Consider the following 25,849-nt stretch of genomic DNA (forward strand, 5'->3'; position numbering starts at 1 on the left):
TTGCTCAGACTTCGGCTTCAGCCCTGGGGGGTGGGACACAGAGACCCGGGCCTCAGTCCCATGTGATGGGGCTTTGGCTTTCTGCCCTGGGCCCCAGCAAGTCTAACATTGGCCCTGCTTGGTGGCCCCCCTGAAACCTGCTCAGGGCCCCCGAGGGGTTCCCGGACTCCTGGTTGAGAATGACTGACCTATAAAACATAAGGGGAGACAACCAGTGATAGCACTGGCCAGAAGTGGCTGGTGGAGGACCAGAGAGACATGTAGAGGGAGTCCCAACACATAGCTGGCTGGGTATCTGCAATATTGAGGCTTGGGATAGCTTGGGTCCCAGACTAACTCCCTGTCTCTCGTCCATACTCCAACACTAACCTCACCGGGGGAGGGTACACCAGGACTGTGGCTCTTGAAGAGCTAAAGATATTTTATATTAGTTTGTCCCCTTCCATCCAGTTTTGGGCAAGAGAGAAATAAGGGCCAAAATCATATTCTTGTACTATACAAACAGCAGAGTTGCAAGCAAAAAATGCATATTGCTCTGCTTCAAGTTGCATGGTTCATTTCAAGGGTTTTGAGACTTTTTCAAAATGAGGGCCATATTAGCAAGTTGCGATAAGCAGATTGCAGTCCCAGAAGTACAGCCGTTGGAGAGTACAATGCCTAACAAAGCTCCATCTAGATATCTTCACTAAGGGGCAAATCCAGCCCCACCTCCACAACAACAAAGGGTCCTTTGGCCATGGAACCTATGCAATTCTACTGCGTAAGGGGAAAGTGTGCTACATAAAAAGCACACACACTCTGTTAAACAGAGCTTAGCTTCAAGAGAGCACGAGGTCATGCTGTCAGGTCCAGGTTGGCATGCTCTGAAAAATGGCATCTTCCATGTGGTGTAACCTTACATGTACCATGTGTATGAGGTCACACCGGCAGGGGAAGGCCCACGCTGTTCCTAGAAATATTGGAATGTCTGGTTTTCTGGGGATGTGGCGGTGGCCACCTGCACCTACAGAGCAGCTTAGAGCCATTTCACATCGAGTATCCAATGCAGCCCATGTACTTGGCTCTAGGTTCAAGATTTTCCTATGTGCATATGTACTGTTGTGTACACATGTAGGAGGACTATAACATTCTGTCTCTTAGATTGTTAGTTGCTTGGGACCTGGATTAGGTGCCTGGGTCTTTATCTGTGTTTCGTACAGCAGCTCGCTCACTAATGGTGCTTAAGAAATAGCAAGAACAGCAAAGTAAAACCAACCGGGTGATATTTAAAAATCATTTCAGTGGAATGTTCTCAACGCTTCTTCCTTGTTTGCGTCAATTCTCCAAAATCTGGGTGGAGAGGCTGTTGTAAGAAGAGAGGGGGATGCTCGGAAGTTGTGGCTGGTTGGTCAATTTTTCTGAATACCAAGAGTAGAACCTTGACATCTCAGTTTCTGATTTCAGTGTAAAAATATGTTGTTGACGACACTCTGTTCTCTCAAAGGAATTGCACCATCGATTGATTTTACAGACTACTCTGTGGCTGTGAAATGCACAAGGGGAAAACATGTTTCTTTTGGGAAGTCTCCTGTCCTGAAACCTTGGAGACTTTACTAATGGTATTGCAAAAGCAGAATCCATTTGATGGTGGGCCTTAAAACTTAGGTCGACATAGCTATGGCAATCAAGGGTAAAAAAATCCACACCCCTGAGTGCTGTAGCTGTGCCGTCATAACCACAGTGTAAACTCACCTATGGCAATGAAAGAATTCTTCCATTGACCTAGCTACCATCGCTCAGGGAGGTGTGGTTCCAACAGTGACAGGGAAATCCCTTCTGTTGCTGTAGGCTGTGTCGACACTAGTGGGTTATGCTGGCATAGCTGTGGTGCTGTAGATGTGTCCCTATAGTTCCTGTGCTGGAGATGTGGCCTGTATTATGGAGTGTCAGAATACCCGGAGAGATACTGAGCCTGATTCTCCACTGTCTTGTTCCTTTGAGTGCCATTTTGATTAGGTAGCATTACACATCCACTGTGCGCAGACTATATAACATGCAAGGCAGTGGAAGATCAGGCTCAGTGGGTCTGATTTTTATCTCATGCCCATGTAAATCAGAAGTAACTCCATTAAAATCAATGGGTCCAAAAGTCCCATGCAAAGGATACAAGTAATTTGTACTGAAGTTTTTAGGAGTTACTTGTACCCTAATGGGAAAATAGAGGACATTGGACTTGCAGTGGTGTAAAACTAATGCAAGTGCTAGCAGGATCAGACCTACTGATTCTAAAGATATTTGAAGAGGAAAAATCTGACACCTTATCCAAAGGAAAGCAATAAATGCATAAGCAGGGCTGAATAATAATGGAAACTACCCACCAAAATAATTGCAAAATTAATCTGAAAAATGAAATAAATTAATTCTGATTCCAGTGATTTTTATTAAAATCAACTTAAAAGGGATGTATAATGATTCAGTACTAGTGTTACTTCAGTTAAGGAAAAAATAGAAAGGACAAAACAAAAGGAATAAAATACTTTTCATCTTGCGAAAGGAGAGATTCCTGGGGTGTCAGGAGGAAGTGTACATGCTGCAACTATGACAGGGTCTCACTGTGAAAACCAGTGACTAAATGAACCTTTTTCAAGTACAAGACTTTTCTTTTTGATGCCAATATTTTCTTTGTAGTAGCAGAGTTTCAGATAGTCACTACAAAGTGCACATACGTTTCCATTGCTTGAAATATGCTGGCGCCATATACAGTGCAAATAAAAGAACAACTGACTTTCTTTCTACTGACTCTTAAGTGTTAACTATAATGGTAAATAAATGTTTGGATGGCTAAGGGGATTGATAACAGCATGCAAAGCCTTTCCCCTTGACAGTGCCACTTCAAATCCTACCTTCAGCAGTAGGAATTGAAAGCAATAGTTATTTGGCCCAGATCCAAATACTGAGCATCTGGAATCAAAACCTAGATCTGAATTTTGCAGCTGGAGCCATGTCTCCATAACTGGCTGGGCAATTATCTTGTGGGGCATTGGAAATCGAAATTTTACAGATTAGGCCCTTCCATCTCTAGCAGCTGTTCTGTGGCCTCTGAAATGAATCAAAGGCCTCAGCCAAGCGAAGGGTTATTGAAAAAACCCAAATATACACCTGGCAAATATTTGTTGGAGTACTGCCAGTCCATATAGAATAGATTCTTGCTGGCTGTAGTAAAGTGGTCATCAAGAAGTTAACTGGGCTACTCAGAGTATAATGAGTGGGAGCCAGACTCCACCCCTCCCTGTTTAATAGATGGGAGTGTAGGTAGAGTGTATTTCTTGTGCACATAATGATCCCTTTACAAAACTCGGGCTTGTAGTTTGTTAAATATATTCTGTAAGTTCAGCTGGAATCAGAGGAACTGATCAATAACTTGCTGGTGAAACATCATCCTATCATTCATTATTCTTTACAATGGTTCAAGCACAAATCCTAGTTAGGATATCAGCAGTTGGTACATAGAGTGTATGTTTTCATCAAAGTGGGAAACCATTGGAAAGATGACAGCATTTTGTCTGCTGTGGTTTGGTTAAATACAAGTATGCTGCTTTACAGATCACACCTGAAAGTGCTGAGCATTTCCTGGGGAAGGTGAAGTGCTCAGCACTCTGTAGAATCATGCCTTTAGTATAATAGCAAGTGAAACCAAACTTATATTCTAACCTCTCCAGAAGTAGGGGGTACTGAGACCTGAGTCTGGGGCCCTCTCTCTCTCTAGTATTTATATATTTTATATACAGTTAAAGAAACAAAATATTCCTGTTAAAACTATATATATCGAATGATGCCTCTTACCATTCAACTTGCAGTTACACGATAAACTTCCTTCAGATGTGAAGGATTTGGATTTATACAGAAACATGTCATTGGCCTTAAACAATGTAAACGTTCGAATGGGCTGAAAGGTATGAACTATCAAAATATCTCTCAAAATCTGAGTAATCCAATTAGAACATGGAGGTGGGCCTGAAATGAAGGAAAGCAGATGTTCCATACACACACTGATTTTTTTCAAATGTTTGAAGGGGCACTTAAAAAAAAAACTATTATGTGCCAAAAAGCATAAATAGAAGCAATTCAAGTATTCTGAGTGACTGTGGCGGATGGGTGTAAACTGGGACAAAATTTCAATGGGACAGATCAGAACTTATCCTTAAAGGACAGGATGAATACCTAAATGCTCAGTATTCAATGAATACTGAATATTTTGCTGTGTCATGCAAACTTTTCCCCACTCAACAGCCAGTAGCTTTGACAACAAGCTGTGAACTTTAATTTAGAAATACTAGATAAGTAGCCTGTACTATAAGTAAGATTAAACCAGATGTAAATTTTGCTGACTCCATAGGAATATTTAATATATCATTTGTCGTATTCTGATTAAATAATTTTTAACAATTGGAACATATTAATAGAGAGAAAAAAGTGTTTACCTTGGATGTCAGAATGCAGAGCTATTACCAGTGTCTATTCTGTAATTCTGCTGCTGCAGAATTTGGTGCAGCGTTCACCCACACATGCTGCAGAATTGTGCTCCAAAATTTAAGCTTTCATTTTTTTAGAAAAAAGGGTTCAAAGCCATATGGCTGCAAAGATAACTTTCAGAATATGAATTTACCATATGCCAAAGTAGTAGAGTCTATCCAAGTATGCAGACAGCCCGAAACAGAAACTGGGTGTTGACTCTGAAACCTAATGACATTGATTGTCAACATTATTAACTATTTTACTGCTTATTATGTTAGAAAAAGCATTCAGGTAATATGCTTATCCCAATATATTAAGCTGCCTCCTGCATTTCCCAGGCAGTAAAACTTCCAACTATCAAAACTTTGAGCTTCCCCCACCCACTTCCCATCCAGCTTCTAAAATGCAGTCAGGGCTGGCTTTACCTTGAGGTGAACTGAGGCAGCCGCCTCAGGTTCCAGACTGTGGGGGGCGCCACTAGGACCCAGAGTGTAGAAAATTGTGTCTGCTGCTGGTGCATATGTATTCTCCCTGCACTAGATGCACAGAGATGGTGGAGTGCTGTGCTGGAGGAAGGAGGCCACAAGAGACATAACAGGCAGGCAGGAGAAAAGGTGAGAGGGAATAACAGAAAGCAGCATGAGCTGCAGGGAGAGAGAGGAGGGGGACCCTCTTATGTACTTCTCTAGCACCCCAGGAGCCTAGACTGATTAACACCAGCTTCTCAGGAAGCTTCCTGTTTCCTGCTGCTTCCCGTAATCCACTTGAGGAGAACAGGCAGTCAACTGAAGTAGTAGGAGTCAGTTAGGCCCTTAAGACACTGACATCTTCCCTCACACAGGCCCTGCTACCACCCTGCTTATTTGTCCCCTTCAACTGAGTGTTGAGAGCCACTATAGCTGACACAGAACAGCAGTCAAGAGTGAAAGAAGAAAACGCCCCTCTGGGGCAGCATTCAGAAAAAGCAAGCAAGCAAAGGAAGCTTTTCTATCTAAGCAGGAAGGAGCTCTCCTGAGATACATAGACACAAATGTTCATGGTGAGCCTTCTGGCCCCAGTGAGGATGTGAGTGGTGAGGAGATGCCTCATCTTCCAGTTAGAGTGCAGGTGACCTGGCAGCTACTGCAGCATCCATATCTCAATCTCAAATGGATGTAACCATGCACATTCCTGAAGAAAAGTGTAGATCAGAGAAGACTGTGGTGGAGGCACAAGAAACAGCAGCTGCTGAGTTTAGTTCCTTAAGTCTAGATGATCCAGGACTGTGGACCCTCTTGAGCAGTAGCCTGAGGGACTTCCTTGTACTGCATGGGCAACAGCAAGTGAAAAATTTCATGTTCCCCAAAGACAATGAAAATAGAAGTTTCCATCCAACACATTACTGGTGTGAAATCCCCAATGGTGACAAAGTGTAGAGGCCATGGCTTATGTACTCAAAATCTCAGAATGCTGCATGCTGTTTTTGTTGCAAACTCTTCCAGTCTAATGTTCCAGCCACATTGCATTCTACAGGAACAAAGGACTGGAAAAATCTGGCTAGAAATCTGGCATGCCCTGAGGAGGCAGCAAATCACCAGAGAGCATTCCATAGGTGGAAAGAGCTTGAGATGAGACTAAGGTATGTTACCCATAACAGTGTTATAGTATAACAAAGGCTTGGTTAACACAGGCTTGGTTAACAAAGGCTTATCATAACACTGTTATGGTAAACTGATGCACAGAGCTGTGCAGTGACTTGCCCAGTTTGCACCGCAGTCAGGGCAGAGCTGGGAATAGAACTAAGGAGTCATGATTCTCAGTCCTGTGCTCAAAACAGCTACATACACACCTTCCCTTTACCAACATTGATGGTCATCCACATCATATGTGGATTCCGGAATGTAATCTTGAAAAAAATGACAGTCCAAATTACTAACCAGATAATCAAGGTGGATAGAAGAATTGATGGCCTGGAAACCAAAGTGCATAGACAGAAGAGACAGATTTTCAAAATATCTCCAAAGATAAAAAGCTTTAGCAACGAAGTAGTGTAGTGGAGAGATGTTTGGAATTGGCTGAGAACAATAGGAATTGCCATACCAGATCAAACCCTGTTGTCCAGTTTATTCCAAGATTTTGTCATTCTTAAGCCAGATGCTTCAAAGGAAGGTGCAAGAAACCCCCTAACAAACAATTATGCACTGATGAGTGACCCAATTAATACCACAGAGTAATCATTTGTCTGGCCTTCAGTCAGGAAACAAGAGGACAGATGTTTATGGACTATCTGATTGTCAAAGCTCTGAATTAGACTTACCCGAGGAGCCAATCTCGGTATAAAAGCACTTCAGGAATAGATGCCTTTATGGTGTCCAGTAATAAACAATAAGGGTTGGAAAAAGTTCCCTGGGCTCCACAGTGACCAGAGTTCTGTTTGGGGCTCACGTGAGGAAAGATGCTGGCTGGGAAGTGTCCAAGATATTCTCTTTCCCCAGATTTCAGGCTGAAAATAAAAAGGAAGAGAGGGGGAAAAAAGAGAATTTGTGGAAATAAACTCAAGATTTTTGTAATCTAAAAACAAGCAAGCTCAAGCTAGCACTCAGACGGTGGGCTGTTGTACAGATAGGCAGTATCAGTTTACAGGGATGAAGTCTCATTCTGCTACCATTTGTACCAATGTAATCAGAGTAATTCCACTGAGTTATAATGATGTAAAACTGGCATAAGAGAGAGCACAAAGAGACCCAAAGGCTCTGCTGGTAATTGGAGAGATTGGGATCTATTCCAATTCTACAAGCACGATCAGAAAAGATGTTATACAATTTTTTTCTCTGAGTGATTTCATCTTGAGAAGATCCTTAAGACATTATACCAAAGACCTCATCGTGTTGCTTTCTTAGTAGCAGAGTTAATATACAAGATTATTCTATGACTTTTAAGCCTACTGCAGCAATGATGGAGTCTTGACCCACTAACACTCACTTTTCCTTTTGTAGTCAAAAGGCAAAAGCACCGAGATTCCAGATAATTCTTGTGTAGCTGTACAAGGGGAAAGGATGACTCCTTGCTCCCACCTTTCACCATTGTGCCCTGGATCAGTGGCAGCCGGAATATGACATTCCACAAATGTTTGATTGGAAATGCCACAGTTGTATCTGTAGGCTATTACGTTGACATTTGAAAATAATATTCTGTGTGCTTAGCAGATATGTAGGAAATGTACACAGCAAAACCTAAATGTCATGAAACTCATGTGGTTTTGGATTTCATTATCAATTCTAATTTGGCACCAGTTCACACTGTGGTTGGCCAATGTTTAGAACAAGGCTGGTCTGATTTAAGGTTTTTGGTCAGACTGTGCCTGACCTGGGTGCTTGTGTGCAGAGAGGAAGAAAAGCACAAGTGCAGGGACTAGTCTTTTCTGAGGTGAAACTTGGGGATATTCAAATCTCAGGGTTTAATTCAGCCATCCACAAAATTAAGATCTAGATCTGGATCTGAACTTCCTCAAATGTTCAGAGGATTAGGACCCATGCGGGCTGGTTGGGCCCATCATTGCTGTTAGTTAAGTTATACACAATGAGAAACTCAGCATAGTCTCTACAAGTCTCCAAAGTAACTGGGTATTACTTCCCACCTTCCCCTGAAACAGATGGAAGACATTTGTGATCACCACTTGCAAAGTGTCATACAAATACTTCCATGCCTTTAGTTAGTAAGCTCAGGTATAAATAAAAAAATGAACGTATTGTTATTATTCTGTACTTCCTTCAAAAAATGCTGTTATGCAGACTTCAGGACATTGACAGAATCTCATCCCAGGCTCAGATGCATTGTCTTTCAATTTTATATATAAGGCTTTGAGTTATATAACCTATTTCATAGATGTGAAAAAACTGTAATACAAGGAGCAAAGCTTTGCATGCATCTTTACTTGTTCAAAGCATAAATGACAGCTGGGATGGAGATTACTGTTGGTTCCCTAATTGTGCTCAAGAATCAATTTATTCACATTTGTTATGTTGATACATCCTAGGGGAGAGAAATGTTAGTCCAAACTGCTGCCACTCATGCATATACTCACTTAAAACTGCCTCTCTATTGTCACCTACCACAGCCCACCTGGGGGATGCCTGCCCTTTAAAATATAACATGGTACTAATTGTATACATGTAATAATGATCTTTCCACAGGTTTCATAATCCAACATCCAAAACTGTCACAAGTTCCAGTGGTAAATTTACAATGATAAGAATCTGTTTGTGTGCAACAATGAGAATTAGGCTCTTAAGTGTCCCATTATGAGGTGTGAGTCATGCCTTGAATGCTAGACTCTGGGCCAAATTCAGCCCTGATGAAAGCAGACACATGGGGTTTGCTCCAGTTTATGCCAGGGTAGGGCTGAATTTGATTTTCTGTGCGCATAACAGTGTCTGAAGCATTTTAGGAAAGGATCCTTTAACAGTGAAACTGTTACTATCTCAGTTGGAGAGGATCAATACATCCTCCCACTGCTTATGTTTAAACACTCTCCTTAATTCCTCCATGTTTCTACGGCAGCAGAATTACCTCCCACTTTCATTCATTACCAAGAGAATTGCTTAAACATGTAGAATTTTGGGCTATCAGGGCTGGATCCGAAGATAGGTCATGATTACAGGTTGTTACATATTCACTGTCTACGTTATCATTTCTGATTATCTTATGTCCTTTCTTTAGCTTCATGCTCAGCGGTGGCCATTTGCGGATTCTGATTTTGGGCTGTTTCTTTGCAAATTCCTCCCCTTTATACAGAAGGCATCAGTGGGCATCACAGTCCTCAATCTCTGTGCCCTTAGTGTGGACAGGTATAGTATCTCTCATCCTTTTGTTGGACACTGTTCTTTGAGACCTCTCACTTGTGCTTGTTCTAAAACTGAGAGCCGTGAATGGTGTGGTTATACCACAGGTATAAGTGCATACCTTAACAATACGTCTTGTTCATACTCTCAAAAACATATAGGATTCAGTTTTACTGTTAAGATTTGTTGTGTGGCAATTTTTCGTCTTTTTTGTATGTATGTACTAAATGTATGTACTAAAATCCCAATTTTTCCTCACTCAAAGGACAAATAGCTTTCTAGGTGCAAGTCATTGTGGGCAATGATCTAAAAGCACAGCACGGGCCAAAGAATCCCTGTGTTCTAATCCTGGCTTGCACTTACTTCCTTTGTAGCCATGGACAAATCACTCATGCCCAGATTTTCAAACCTGGGTGCCTAAGGTCAAGAACCTAAATCCATTCGTAGGCCCCTAAATAAAAGTGTCCTTATTTTTAGGGGTGCACTCAAAAAGCATCCAGTGCTCCTACTGATGACAGTAGATGTCCAATTGACTTAAATAAAGTGGGCCTGGTTTTCAAAAGTGTCGAAGTCAGTGGGAGATCTGAGTGCATCTCTGAAACTCAGGTCACTTTTATGTAAGTATTTAACTTTAGACACCCTCATTTGAAAATTTTGAAAACTGACTCTCTGGGGCAGTTCCTGATTTCACTGGGGTTAATCGAGATTTACTCTGGTGCAACTGAAATTTGAATCGGACCCTACATGTCTGTTTGCCCACAACATATTCCCTGCAAATATTTACTGTAGTAGCGTGAGATGCTAAATAATGTATCCTTGGCAAAGCATATAAAATGGGGATAACAATACCCTTGTGAGGAATGTTAAGTGTTGAGAACTAACACAATACTGATTCTAATCCCACACTAGCTTTATACTTCAATGGAAATAGCATAGGGTTGTTTTGGTGATTAATTAGTTAATGTTTGTAAAGTATTATATATGTGATAATTGACTATAATGAAGTTACTCCCAATTTACTGTAGTATTAGTGAGAGTAGCATAGGGCCCAGTGGGATCGCACTGCTCAGAATGTATCCCATAAACTATACATTCCACATACGTTGTTGATATAGGATCTGTTCCTTAGAGCACTCTCTCACGATCTCACATTTCTACTTCAAAGTTTTACACTGAGGCAAATATCATTCCCACATCTTTTGGGAGATAAAATTATTTTTCCAGTGCTCAGACCCAAAACTTGATGGAGTTTTAAGTTTTTCAGTTTTGGGGTGCAGTTAAAGAAATATGAGGTAATAGCGCAATGTTATGTTCCATTTCAGATACAGATACTACTAAGTTACCCATGCTAATTGTGGATTATATAAATTTTTTAATTGTGCATCTTGTTTTCCATGGTGCAAAACTAAGCCAACATAGTTTTTGGAAGTGCTGCTTTGAGCTTGGCATCATTGCATTAACACATCATTTCTTATATTTGTGGACAAATTGTGTATCAAAGTTATCAACATTTTCAACTAGAACTTGAGGAAGTAAAGCAGAGAACAAAATAAGGAAGCCTTTACATAAGTAAAGGTTTCATTTGTTATTGTCAAATTAATTGGTTTTATTGTGCAAAACACAGAAACATGGGTTGGGGGTAAAATAACCGTATTCATAAACATTATAACTATTATCATGTTAAAAGAAAAGGAGTACTTGTGGCACCTTAGAGACTAATACATTTATTAGAGTATAAGCTTTCGTGAGCTACAGCTCACTTCATAAGTAACAAGCTAAAAAACCCAACCCTCCAACCTCCTTTGTCATATTAAAAGCCTTGTTAAAATACAAAATAAATCTGAGATCTTACTGGAAAAGAAGTCTGAACATTGATTCAAACTCCAGTGAAATTCTATCTGAAAGGGAAGTCAAGACAAAGCATTGCTGCTTTAACTACTACTTCTCTAGAGCAATAGGTAATTAAATATCTGAAAAAGTTATACATGGTCATTAATAAAACAGCTTTGTTTTATGCCTCAAGCCCCACAGTTGGTGTCAATTACACATACATCCTTGACTTCAAATGGCAGAACAATCAGAAAAACCCAGTGTTCCACATCTTTGGTCACTGTTGCTCCTCTAATCATCTTTTGTGGATGTTAACCCTGATTTAGGAACCATATGTTTGCTCCTTTTTGCAAGATTGTCCCTGCCTTTAACTGCATCTGTCTATTATGAAACCCTACCCATTACCCAGGCCCACACAGAAACTGGCCTGCATGGATCGTGAACTAAGGTTTAACTGTTTATACCCAGGGGGACAATACTGTTCATATGTGGAGAAGGTTTTTAGAGGCTGACAGACAGTGCCACACCAGTCTTTTACCCTTCAAAGGAAACACACATTTGTTGCAATTCCCTGTCAGGCATTTTTAAATTCTGGTTCATGCTGATGGCTACAGTCTGAGTCTTTTCTACACAGTGCCTGACTGTGACTAAGGCTATGTCTACAGTACTGCCTAATGTTGGGAAAACTTAGGTCACTCAGGGCTTTTTTTTCCCACTGAGTTTTTTACTCTTGCTCATGTCCCAGACAATGATTGTAAGGTGAAGGGTAAAGGTAAGGATCTCATCCCGTATGTGTAAGGTCTTATTTAGCCTTTGCTGCATACTGTACTGTGTGGAACACTAACTCCAGGTTATATGCTTTCATGTGGTAGCCAAGTTTTCAGTATCTATGCAGATGGGCAAGATTATGCCAATAAACCACAGCACTGAGTGGTCACCATAAATATCCTCCCAGCCACCAGCCAGCTGGCTGCAGCTGAGCTGGCTTTTCTAGTGAGCAGTCATTGTGGTCTCTTCCCAAAAAAAACAGATCAATAGCAGAGAACCAATGTGGTTTAGTGGAGTTAGCACAGGATTGAAAGCAAGGGATTATTTCTATTCTAAATTTGATTCTGACAATAACTCGTTCTTTGTCCTTGGTCAAATCACTTCCCCTTTCTGCATTAGTTTCCCCTTCTGTAAAATGGGGATGGTAGTACTTAACTACAATAGGGTTGTTGTGATGATTACATAATGTTTGTTAACTTCTATATAAACATGGAGGAGTGAGTAGGAGCAGATAGATGATTTTACCTCTGTATTCAGCATTGGTGAGACTTATACTGGAATACTGCATACAGTTCTGATGTCTACATTTCAAAAAATTGGAGAGGGTGCAGGAAAAACGCACAAAAATAATTCAAAGCCTCGGGGAAAAGCCTTCCACTGAGACACTCTAAAAACTCTGTCGGTTCAGTTTATCAAACAGAAAATTAAGACTGACTTGATTACAGTGTAGAAGTACCTCTGCAGGAAGAAAATACCGGATACTAAAGGGCTCTTTATTCTAGTGGAGAAAGGCATAAGAACCATTGGCTGGAAGATGAATGAGGCAAATTCCAATCAGAAAGAAGTGAGCTGTAGCTCACGAAAGCTTATGCTCTAATAAATTGGTTAGTCTCTAAGGTGCCACAAGTCCTCCTTTTCTTTTTGCGAATACAGACTAACACGGCTGTTACTCTGAAACCTGACATTTTTAACAGTGAGGGTGATTAACCATTGGAACAAACTGCCAAGGATAGTGGTGGATTCTCCAACTCCTGATGTCTTCAAATGAAGACGGAATGCTTTTTTGGAGCATATACTTTAGCCAAACACAAACTACTGGGCAAACTATTAATGCAGGGGTACCCAGCTAAGTTCCCTGTAAGCTGTGCGGCTGCACAGGTGTGCAGTAGCCTATGAAGTGCCACGCAGGAGCTCAGGGAACCCAGCCAGTCAGGACCTACCACGGACGGGGGAGGGGTGGCCCAAACCCAATCCCAGCCCGGACCTGCTGCGACTGGGGCACCCCTTCCCCAGCCCCAATCTAGCTCCGGACCTGCCGTGACTGGGGCGCCCCTCCCATGGCCCCAACCTAGCCCTGGCTCAGACCTGACGTGGCCAGAGGAGGGGTGCCTATCCCCCCAACACCCACACTCCGAACCCCTTAGCCCCACCCCCGACCCATGAATTTTATTATGTGCACCAATATAAAGGTGATATAACAAAATTCATTCCACACATGTGGGAAAAATTAGAGGGAACACTGATACCTGGGTTATATTTAAAGGTCTGTTATATACAGAAGATCAGACTAGATCAGTGGTGGGCAAACTTTTTGGCTCGAGGGCCACATCTGGGTATGGAAATTGTATGGCAGGCCATGAACGCTCACAAAATTGGGGCTTGGAGTGTGGGAGGGGGTCAGGTGTCCGGCTGGGGGTGCAGGCTCTGGGGTAGGGCCAAAAATGAGGAGTTCAGGGTGCGGGACGGGACTCTGGGCTGGGATAGAGGTTGGGATGCGGGGGGGGGGCGGGGTTCAGCTGGGGTGCGGACTCTGGGGTGGGGCTGGGAATGAGGAGTTGGGGGTGCAGGAGCGTGCTTTGGGCTGTGACCAAGGGGTTTGGAGGGCAGGAGGGGGATCAGGGCTGGGGCACGGGCATGGGAGAGGGGTAGGGGTGCAGGTTCTGGGCAGTGCTTACCTCAAGCAGCTCCCGGAAGCAGAGGCATGTCACCCCTCTGGCTCCTACACAGAGGGGCAACCAGGCAGTTCTGCATGCTGCCCCGTCTGTAGGCACCGCCACTGCAGCTACCATTGGCCGCAGTTCCAGGCCAATGGGAGGTACGGGATTGGGGCGGGGGCAGTGTGTAGAGCTGGAGGGGGGACATGCCGCTGCTTCTGGGAGCCGTGTGGAGGCACGGCATGCACAGAGTGGGGCAAGCCCCAGACCCTGGCTCCCTGGCTGGACTGCTTGAGCAGGGCAAGCCCCAGACCCTGCTCCCCAGCAGGAGCTCGAGAGCTGGATTAAAATGTCTGAAGAGCTGGATGCGGCCCCTGGGCCGTAGTTTGCCCATCCCTGAACTAGATGATTTAATGGTTCCTTGTGGTCTTAAACTCTATGAATCTAAAAGCATTATATACATGCCAAATAGTAGGGAGGACTGGTTAGAGGCAATGAAGACCAAGTGAGGATAAATAATTAAGACTGTGTAGAGTAAAAGAAAGTAGAGAGCACAGGAGAAGGACAGCAAGGGATGGACACAATATGATATAGGAGCAAGCAAGTGGGTAAACAACATAATAGGAAAGCTAAAGATTGAAAAGAAAGAAGATGGGGCTTTTCAAAGAATAGAGAGAATAACAAATGCAGAAAAAGAGAAAAGAAAACAATCTGGAGATGAATAGAATGTGTTGGACATTAATGGCGAGAAAAAGAAAATAAAAACAAAAGAAAAAGAAAAGTCAGAAAACACACACATGGCTTTTAGGTTGGGGAATTTAATGCACTGTATTATGCTCCTTTGTTTTATTATACTTCCCTGATATACATACTATATTTCTGTAAGTTTGAAGGCATCAAACTCTGCAACATTTTCACACACCTAATCATAGGCCATTGGAGGCTAGACAAAGATCCTGTGTATTAAATAGTTCATAGTACACACACTTGTAAAATTAAAGTACCACTATTTTACTGAAGTTATCCTCATACCAATGGAGTACAGCTGACCGTATAATTTCTGTATGAAAATGTATTCAACAAATTCTGATAATCAAATTATTAAATTTCTTCTTTATTTGAAATTATTCACATTCAATAAATAATTCTTGGTCTGATGAGTCGTTTGAATTGTGAGCTGCAAAAATCATAACTGAATATGCAGGACCCAATTCTCCACTGCCCTCCCTCTTGTATAGTGATTTACAGCTGTGCAAAAAGGTTGTAAAACATGACCAAATCTGAATAATAGTTTACTTTGCAGAAGTGTAACTGACGGCACAAAGTGTGGGGAAGTAGAGAATCAGGTTCACAACTTGCAATTCACTCAGTTACAAAAGTTACATGAGTAACTAACAGCATGAACTTCAGATAGTGTAGTTGACTGTAATTTGCAGTTCACAATTACACAATATTGGTTATATACATCATCCAATTGGGGAACTGAAATGATATCACATGACTGAATGAGAATTTTACAACCAAACATACAATTCAAAGTTCAGTTTCTATGAATATTCATGTACATGTGCTGAAATGATCCTGCTAGTAAAATTCAAGCACTTGAAATTTTTTCACAAAACAACATTGAAAAGGGTCAAAGATGTGATCAAACAAACTTGATTTTGAAAGTGAATAAATATTACGGCAACATTTCTTTCGCTATTCAGTCAGCTCTGTTACTGAGGGTAATGTCTTAAATCATTCAAATACAGTTTGCTCAGTTAGATGATCTTATAGCTCTGTCTCATATGCCCTCCAGGGACTGAGCGATCACCTGAAACTCTTAGGGCATTCTCAGAGCATAGGAATACATTTAAAATAAGGGTTTTTTGAGTTTTTCCTCCCTCCACCCCACAAGTCTAAAATGGCCTAGGCTGTTTTAATAGCTTATATAACTTAAGCCTAAGAGCCTTTCCCCAGCATGTCTTGCAAGTATGCTGTATGACCCGGCAGTATACACCAGAGAGAGAGATTCTAGTGTGTATACTATTAAATTGATGAAAAACTGAGCACTTTGCACCTTACCACTTTTATATTCTCTGCTATTATTCTACAGTCCTGCTGTCCAATAGTTTTCCTCTGAGAGTAAGGGCCCAATCCTGCATCCATTGATTCAGTCTATTTCCCAAACATCCTTGCTGTATGAGACTGAATTCATAAGCTGTATGAGACATGAATTCATCACATTAATGAGACTGTATATGGAACATACGCCAGGCCCTACAATGTCTAACAACGTCTCCCATTGGTATTTTTACTGTGTCAGTGGGCCCATATTCATATTGTACATAACTATTGCGTAAGGAGTTGGACAGTATTTCTAGCATTCCTATTTTGTTTTCCAAACTTCAGAAAAATGCTTCTTCAACAGACAGTATGATAAACCCATCTGGAATTATTATACTATATTTATTTATTACTATTTTGGGGAAGTAAACAAACAAATTAAGCATAAACAGTTTGCAAAGCGGAACTGAACAGATTAAAGAATTCTGCCCACCAGGCCACTTTAGATTATTACAGGGGGACAGGTTTCAGAGTAACAGCCGTGTTAGTCTGTATTCGCAAAAAGAAAAGGAGTACTTGTGGCACCTTAGAGACTAACCAATTTATTAGAGCATATACTGTTTGATGAAGTCCAGCTTTTGACATTGCACTGCCTTTGCTAACCTGTTACAAATGCTAAGTATATGTGAATTGCTGCTGCCAGAGAACCACAGCCTGTTTCTGAAAAATAACCTCTTTATTTTTAAATGGATAACGTTATGGAAAAGAGTGTACTGCTTTTAGCATGGATTTTATTTTCAGACTTTCTTACCCTGTGCTGCAGTTTCTCATAGGAAAAATGATGTAGGTACTGAGACTGAACTGACATGCTGTCAATAGCACTATCTAGCACCCTTACTATTTGTATTCTGAGGCCAGGCTAGAAATTGCCCCATACTATAAAACCCAGTATTTTTAGAATTTAAAATATATGGAAGATTGCACTTTAAGCAGAGTAAACAAAACACACGTATTTTCCTGCTTGTGATGAGTTTGTCTGTTTTTTTTTCCCAGTAGTTTAGTCCAGGAAGATTGACAACCCTACTCTGGATATAAAATATTAGTTAACTGCCTGCAGATACAGTGCTGCCCTATGTAAACATTTGCATTCAGCTGTCTACCACCAGCCATCTGATCTGTTCCACAATGCTGCTGGTGACATTATGGGTGGCAGGTTTCCTGGATGAGTAGGGTCCTCTGTTATCACATAGGTAACACAGATCTCAGGCTGCCATTCTGAGGGAGTTTAAGGAATCTAGAACCATTCCTGACATGTTAAGACAACCCAAGAGCTCTAGATCTTAATAAAGAAAATAGTCTGGAATGTCATGCTTATCTCTTTATTTTAGGTACAGAGCAGTTGCCTCCTGGAGTCGTGTTCAGGGAATTGGTATCCCCATGATCACTGCTATTGAAATTTTCTCCATTTGGATTCTCTCCTTTATATTGGCTATTCCAGAAGCAATTGGTTTTGTCATGATACCTTTCAAATACAAAGATGAAGATCATATTACCTGCATGCTCAATGCTACAAACAAGTTTATGATGGTATGTATAATTTTAAAGTAATCAAAGTTCCTTCTTTTGCAATCAACAGATTAGAATATAGACACTTGCAGGATGTCGGACTGAAAAGTGAAACAAAGCTTTATTTATCCATTAAAGTTTAAGACTCATAAAAAAAAGTAGATTAACTGGGATAGGGAACTTCAGTTTTAGTCATGAGTTCCCATATTCAGCCGCAGCTAATAAAAGTAAATCTGACCCCAAAGCATTATCCTTTGAAAGACTTGAAAGACTCGTGTGAGGACATGAATCCCAGGAGGCTGAGAGCATTAGGAAACATGTTTAAAATGCACATTTCCTGTAGAAAACTAGTTCCATGTGGACTTACAAGGCAAACAAAAGGATCCTTATTTCTCTTAAATCAGCCCAGTTTTGTACTTTGTAGTAAGATTCTTGCAGCTCAGATTCCTTAATTAATCATTTACAGACATCTTACTGTAGGTTTTATAACTTGGACATGTCAATAAGTAAATGCTGCATACAGAGTCTACAAGTTGGTCAGGGTTGTGGGGGTATTTTTTGTTGTTCATTTGAACTTTTCTTTTCACACTCAGTAGTCCTCATGGGAGTTGTAGATAGTGAGGTGTTCCTTTTGAGCACAGAACAGGTCCATCATGGGTAACAGCAGTGCAAGTTTTCCTATATTCCCCTACCAAGATGCTTCAAGTATGACCTGGGGGAACGTCCTGGAGCAGGGAAAATAATTCCCTCTGTGTGTGTCTTCTCAGTCCTTGTCTCTCTGCCAAAAAGATGACAAATGGCAATCTCCAAATGCCCAGCCCAGGCAGCAAAAATTTTAAAATGTGAGGCTTGACTCTCTTTTGGGTTTCTGCTACCAGAACCCAGGCTGTGCATCCCTAGTGGTGGAACTTCTGCCCACAGAGAATACAGCTATGCAAAGAGCCCACCATCCTCTCGTTCACATGCTGATGATGAGAAAAGAGCCAACTAACACAATTCAGAAAGTCAGCTGCGGAGGGAGTTTGGCCAATGCACGAGGGGTCTGTGCTGATTCATCATATGCCCTGAGTGGCTTTTCTAGGTGTGCTCCTATGAAGTCCCATCTGGAATGTAAAGTTGTTTCTCTCCCTCCCAATACCACCTCTCAGATCTCAGTTCTGGACTTTATTTTTGCAACAGGAGAAGCAGTAAGTTCACTAAAGTTTGACCTGATTATATCCTAGCCAGTGGGGAGGTCCATTGGAAGGTGGGTGCACTGGGCTTTAAAACCCTACTTAACACCCAAAATCATTCTAAAGGAGAAGTGCTATTGGGCCCATTTCTGAAAATCTTATCCTGACTAGTACTTTCTTACTAACAGTCCCACTGGCTTCAATGGGAATATTTGTGTGATAGTCAACATGCATGAAGGTTTCACAATCAAGCCTATGACCAGTGGTCCCTCCTTTCCTTCTACCTGTCCAAAGAGAAAGCGTTCCCTTAGTAACGTATATTTTCTCTCATGTAACCCATGGCTGTACTGATGGAGTGGATAAAAAATCAACCTCATTAAATTGATGTCAATTAATTTGCAATATAGCTTTGATTTTGTTCCTTTTCAGAAACTGAGCATTGTTCAGAAGTATACGTAAACAAGATCTCAGACCTCTGACTTCTTTCTACAGTAGTTTAGGAGACACATAATCCTCCATTATTAACATCATGATATTTTGGTGTGGGAACTGTGATGTTACAAGTAAGATCACATCCATTAGGAATAAAGAAGCTACGGGAAAGAGTTTGAGAAAGAAGGGGGTGGTCCCCTTTTACACACATCTGGCTCAGCGACTAATAACCTAGAGACAGGAAGTATTTAAAATGTCATATTTCAATGGAGAGTTTTGGTGATTAAAACAGCTCTTCTTTAAAAAGGGAAAATAGAATACAGCATGTCCTCAAGTGTGCAAATATAGCTGCCAACAGAGGAATAAAATATGTAAATGTTTTGTCAAACGTAATATGCCTCCTAAATCACTACCAGCAGTTTACGTAGCAAAATACTGGGAAGTTATTGTTGGGCCTGATTTCCTGTCATGAAAGTCACATAGCACGCGTATCAGGTAAATAAAAGGTAAAACTAACCAGGCAGCTGAAGCCATTGGAAGCAGCCAGTCTTAAGCTTCACATTTTCCAGACAAACACACATTAAGTGGCCTCTATCTGCCCACTACATAAGCACACCAACTAGTAATCTATCCACTGATAGCTGAGGATGATTACACTTACAAGACATTTTTAACCTGCCCATTTTGGAATCCAAAACAGTTTACAGGAGCCTTAAAAGGTAAATTACTTTTGCTGAGAAAGGCTCTTATCAAGACCTGTTATCCTAGAGGTTTCATATGCAGTTTAGTGTTTGTGTTATTATTGGGACTTAGGAGTCAACCTGCAGCTTGTTTCAATGTGGCAAGTCAGTTGTGTGGTAAGCGTTGAGCACTGATTTACATGAATTAGCATAAATACCCAGCAAGCACTTCCTCAAGCAGCAATTTCCAACCCAAGACAGATAGTACCAAAGTTATAGACAGGTTATCACCAGGGTAAATTGAATGTTTATGCTGCCACCAAATGCCTGTTTTATCTCTATAAAGTATTCAAGGCTAAAGGTCATCTCCCTGATTCCTCTATATTAAATATAGAAATAGCATGGTAATCAAGGGCGTAATATGCTAGGTGTAAAGCTTGGTGAAAGAATACCTTGTAACTACTCAGTTTAGCATAAGGGATGTGTTTAGTCACACCATTATGGAGATTAAAATACAGGTTTATGACTAATTCAAACCCTTTAAAACTTCGGGCTAATTAACAAGTGATGATAAATCAGGAGTAGGAATTAGATATATTTATCTAGTTCCCTGAGAAATGTCTTGATGATGCCTCAGAAAAAATCTTCTGCAAACAGTCAGAATCCTACTCCACCACAAACACATCTTAGAAGGAACAAGAATGCACAAAGTTCACTTCAGTTAATAGGCTCAGAAGAATGACTATCAACCACCACATGTTCAGTTATATTTCTGTTGTCTGTTGCATTGCATTTGGAAAAAAATCATTCTCTTTTTTTTTTCTCATCTTCAGTTTTACAAAAACGCAAAGGATTGGTGGCTGTTTGGATTTTATTTCTGCGTGCCACTAGCATGTACGGCTGTCTTTTACACACTAATGACTTGTGAAATGTTAAACAGAAGGAACAGCAATTTGAGAATTGCCCTCAGTGAACATCTTAAGCAGGTAAATATTAGGGAATCCAATGTTGGGAAAACACTGCTGCTGTATCTGCAGTTAGTTTATAAACATTTCAAAACAGGTTTTAATAAAATAAATTCCAGAAATAGAAAGTGAGGCTACCGGTGACTTCTGACCATGAGGTATTCAACCAAACCCAGAACACAAGAGTAATTTATAGACTAGGTAGATATTGGAGATTGCATGTTATTTCCTTTCCTAAGAAAGTGTGAGAGTCTTGCTCACCCTCTCTTTAACCTTAAATCTCTACTGGCTAAATTACTTGGAATGCTGCTACAAAGATTTGGCAAAAATATGTTTTCTGAATTTTTGCCCATAAACATAAAGCTCTGCTGGTCCTTTCCTGGTCCTCAGCTGAATACTTTACATTTCTTGCAAAGAGCTAGAGCTAGGGATCATGCATCCTGGTTATAAACCCTTTGGCCTTGTCTACACTAGACTTTTTGGGGAAATCACCCTTTGTTGTACTGGTGGTAGAAACAGTAAGAGTGCTAGTGTAGACAGGGTTCGGGGTGCCATCAGCATTTTTACCACTCTCTCATCTCTCCTTACTCTGAACAGTTTTAGATAGTGATAAAAACACCCATGTCTTGTTTACACTGATGTTCACATCATTGCAACCATGAGTGGCAAAAAGAAGTCTAGTGTAAACACTGATTACGGTGCAAAGTCACTCACAGTAATATCAGACTGTACTTTGCTTGGTTTGCAGCTCTTTTCTAGATTACCTTCTGGACTGCTGTTTTAAAACCTTCAGGCAAGTCCCTGCAATTATGGTCTGAGAGGAGGCTGCAATTGCTACCTCACCCCCTCAAATCCTGACCCTCTGTCTACAGCTGTGAATGACCCTCTAAAGGCTGTACCTGTGCAGTCTCACTGCACAAGGGGGAGTGCTAGGGCTTATACCCTGTTCATAATACAAAATCAGCTCTATGAGAGTGCTCTCCACAGCTGTGCTTGAAAGGGGATAGAGCCAGAGTCAGGCGGCCCAAAGGAAAGACTGTATCCTCCACCATGCAGATTTCAGACTCCTTCCACCACTTCCCCCTTGCTGTGATCTCCAAAGCTCAGCCAAGATGGATTTGTGCCTCAGTTTATAAAAATGTGTCCTTTCAATTGTCACTTTTGCTCTCTCACTTTCTCCCCTTCCTCACATTAATGCTTAATTGTGCTCATGGCAGCAGCAGCCCCATTCTTAGCACAGAAATCAAAGTTACATCAGATTTCATATTTTGATAACTGCTATTACAAGAAAGAAGCAATAATAATATTAAGTCATATTTGGAGATTAACTGGAGTTACGTGGCTGAAAATTGTAATGACAGAGGCTTAACCTGCATGTTATACTCCAATGGCAGCTGCAGAGGCAACAGCTATATTCTCAACCCCCCCCCCCCCAATTCCTTTCACTAACCCACACCTGTTGGACAGGACCTGTGCATTGACAAGGTGAAACCATTTGTAAAGGCCTGAGCCTGTAGTCTTTGCTCATGAAAAACTCCCACTCAGTGTAATAGTTGTCCCTGAATAAACATGAGTTTTGCATGAGCAAAGACTGCAGGATTGGGCACAAGAAATCTTAAGTGCATGCTTTTATCTAGACTGCCTATTTTTGTGCTGCTATCACTTCCCTGCCCTTACATGTGCAATGTGACTGACATGTATCAGTAATCTTTTTCTTTGCTTTCTTCCTTCAGCGTCGAGAAGTGGCAAAGACAGTTTTCTGTCTGGTAGTGATTTTTGCCCTTTGCTGGTTTCCTCTCCATTTGAGCCGAATTTTGAAGAAAATGGTATACAATGAATTGGACCCTAACAGATGTGAACTGTTCAGGTATTGTATCTTCTTACCTCAACCATTTAGAATGAAAAAATATAGGGTGATATGTTACTTAGAGTTTAATGTGATTGCTCATGCAGCTGTGAGAACTGGTAACTTAAGCAGTCAGAGCCAGACACTAGAAGGTTATAACTGCTGACTCTTCCATTTTCTGATTCTTCCATTATATCCTTCAGTTTTAGGGGATTCCATTCCAATGAGGTTTCATGATAGAGCAGAATTTGGACCACTGCCATTATTTGTTCACCTTCCTCTCATTTTTCCAAACTGGAATGTCTGACTAGCTATTTCAGACAGGCCTTTGCTGACACATTGCCTATGCTAGAAGAAGATCAATATAGACAGTAGAGAATTGGCCTGTGCATTAGAGAAAAGTATTCATGTGCTATGCTTATGCCCTTACAATGTGTAAAGAGTTGTAATTATTTTACTTTCTTTTTCGTTGCCTAGTTTCTTGTTGCCACTGGATTACATCAGCATTAACCTGGCAACCATGAATTCTTGTATAAACCCCATAGCTCTCTATTTTGTGAGCAAGAAGTTTAAAAACTGTTTCCAGGTAAGACTTCTGGCATGAGACATTTTTATGTAGATGTCCCGCAGACATGCTCCATTAATGTACTTAATGATAAATAAAGGTATTTATAAAGTTTAAGGAAGAGCATGTAAAGGTATGAAGTTATCTAATTTATTAGCTAGAAGGTCACATCGTACACATACTAGACTGAGAGCTGGAACTATCCATGCAGTGTTGACACTAAACCAGTAAAACAGAATTTTGACAAACTCCGCCAAGGCAAACATTCAGTGATCTATGCATGTGCATCTTAGGTACTGTCTACCCACTTAATGCGCATACATGGAGTGGAATTCATCTGATCACATTTCTCCCAATATTAGCATCTATTTAGAATGATGAATATGTCTGGCCGAAATCCCAATCTGCCTGTAATCAAGAAACCACACTTTGGCTCAAATTTTCAAATTTGGAAGCCCAAAGTTAGGAAACTAAACCCAAACTTTGGAAGTTATAAAAGTGGAATGGCTTTCAGAGTTGCTGGACAGCTGTATAGTCCATTTTTCACAAGAACTCAAAATGGACACCTGAAAACTTTGGGCTAAAGTAACCTGCTTTACTTATCACACTGTGCCTCCAGATTGCTGTTGTCGGTGTTTCCTAAAGTACCCATTCACAACAAAAGTAGTAAAGTGAGAGAGAAGATGAGAGTGAAGAGCACAGTAGAAAGAAGTAGAATGGTGGGGTGGGGACTGTGAAACCAGCTGATCCTTCAAAATACGTATTGTTTCCTTAGCTGTTAGGATTTCGCTTCCCCTGCTAATTCTTCCCTGTTTGTGAGGAGCAGGTCAAGAAGAGCTCTGCCCCTAGTTGGTTCCTCCAGCACTTGCACCAGGAAATTGTCCCCTACACTTTCCAAAAATTTCCTGGATTGTCTGTGCACTGCGGTATTGCTCTCCCAGCAGATATCGGGGTGACTGAAGTCCCACATGAGAACCAGGGCCTGTGATCTTGTAACTTCTGTTAGTTGCATGAAGGAAGCCTCGTCCACCTCATCCCCCTGGCTGGTGGTCTATAGCAGACTCCCACCACGACATCACCCTTGTTCCTCAAACTTCTAAACCTAATCCAGAGACTCTCAGGTTTTTCTGCAGTTTCATACTGGAGCTCTGAGCAGTCATACTAGTCTCTTACATACAATGCAACTCCCCCTACCTTTTCTGTCCTGCCTGTCCTTCCTGAACAGTTTATATCCATCCATGACAGTACTCCAGTCACGTGAGTTATCCCACCAAGTCTCTGTTATTCCAATCACATAATAATTCCTTGATTGTGCCAGGACTTCCAGTTCTCCCTGCTTGTTTCCCAGGCTTCTTGCATTTGTGTATAGGCACTTAAGATAACTTGCTGATCGTCCTGCTTTCTCAGTATGAGGCAGGAGTCCTCCCCTCTTGTGCTCCCCTGCTTGTGCTTCCTCCTGGTATCCCACTTTCCCACTTACCTCAGGGCTTTGGTCTCCTTCCCCCGGTGAACTTAGTTTAAAGCCCTCCTCACTAGGTTAGCCAGCCAGCTTGTGAAGATGCTCTTCCCTCTCTTCGTTAGGTGGAGCCCGTCTCTGCCTAGCACTCCTTCTTCTTGGAACACCATTCCATGGTCAAAGAATCCAAAGCCTTCTCTCCAACACCACCTGCATAGCCATTCGTTGAATTCCACAATTCGACAGTCTCTACCCAGGCCTGGTATTCTATGAGTCTATGATTATAAGTAAAGGAAAGAAAGCAAACCTGCCAATGTGTGACCCAAGCCAATGAATCATGTGACAAATGGTTACAATGTGGAACACATGTGTTTTGTTCAGCATTACATGCACTAATTTAGAGGGGGGTTTTAGAATACTTCCACACTGTATGAATGAAATAAAACCAAGTTTTCAAGCGGTTACAAATTGCGGGGGGTTGCAAGAGTGATCCCTGCCCAGGGTGCTTGGAGACTGGTGGGTTTGTGGAAAGGATCTTTGCCTGGACCTCTCATTGGATACCTGGAGAAATGGCACTGGAAATAGAGTTGGACCTACCCAGGCTGCCTCCAATATAATTAATTCAGTCCCTCTGCCTGCCCCAATACAATTAGTTCAGGCCAGCCCCCACCCCTGTCAGACAATTAATTTATGCCTCTCATCCCCTCACTACAACCCATCCCCATATCTCCCATACCAAAAACAATAAATTCAATCCACTCTCCCATGTTACAATTAAATTATTCCCCTACCTGAGTATCAATACAATTATTTTACATCCCAACCCACAAATACGCAATACAGTTAACTTGAGTCTAGCTCTGCCTATCTGCAAAGCTCTTTTGCTGCTATGTCCCGGAGAGGTCACTAATCCTGCTATTGCTGCTGGAATCCCAGTCCTCATTCCCCTTCCCTCTCCAGAGCAGTCAGAAATCCCAGCTGCCTAGGATCAGACTTTGTATTTCATGAGAGGGGGAGAAAGCCTGAGGGAGCAGGTTGTGCTGTTGCACTTTTCAAAAGAGGTAATGGAGACTCCCAGCCGGTGCAGAATCCAGCAGCATAGGCTTGAGTCATCATCCTCACCATTCCCCTGGCTAAAAAAAAAAAAGTATGCTCCTGCTCTTACTCTCTCTGCTTCTTAGAAAGGATAGGAGGAAAGAAGAAGGAGGAAAAGAAAGGCAGAGGATGAGGATCTAAAGGTTTCCTCTTGTTTTCCTCATCCCTGCCAGTCTG

General features: G+C 41.5%; 1 protein-coding gene across 1 annotated transcript in view; it reads left to right on the plus strand.

Annotated features, from left to right (window-relative positions):
* The window catches only part of EDNRA (endothelin receptor type A), a 40,178-nt gene that overhangs the window by 12,243 nt on the left and 2,086 nt on the right, over window positions 1–25,849 (plus strand). Inside the window, exons 3-7 of the mRNA XM_073341301.1 lie at window positions 9,193–9,320; window positions 17,284–17,482; window positions 20,579–20,731; window positions 22,444–22,577; window positions 23,034–23,142. Coding sequence (XP_073197402.1) covers window positions 9,193–9,320; window positions 17,284–17,482; window positions 20,579–20,731; window positions 22,444–22,577; window positions 23,034–23,142 — 723 coding nt within the window. The remainder of the gene's footprint in view (window positions 1–9,192; window positions 9,321–17,283; window positions 17,483–20,578; window positions 20,732–22,443; window positions 22,578–23,033; window positions 23,143–25,849) is intronic.

The sequence above is a fragment of the Lepidochelys kempii genome, chromosome 4 (assembly GCF_965140285.1).
Source record: "Lepidochelys kempii isolate rLepKem1 chromosome 4, rLepKem1.hap1, whole genome shotgun sequence".
Classification (NCBI taxonomy): Eukaryota; Metazoa; Chordata; order Testudines; family Cheloniidae; genus Lepidochelys; species Lepidochelys kempii.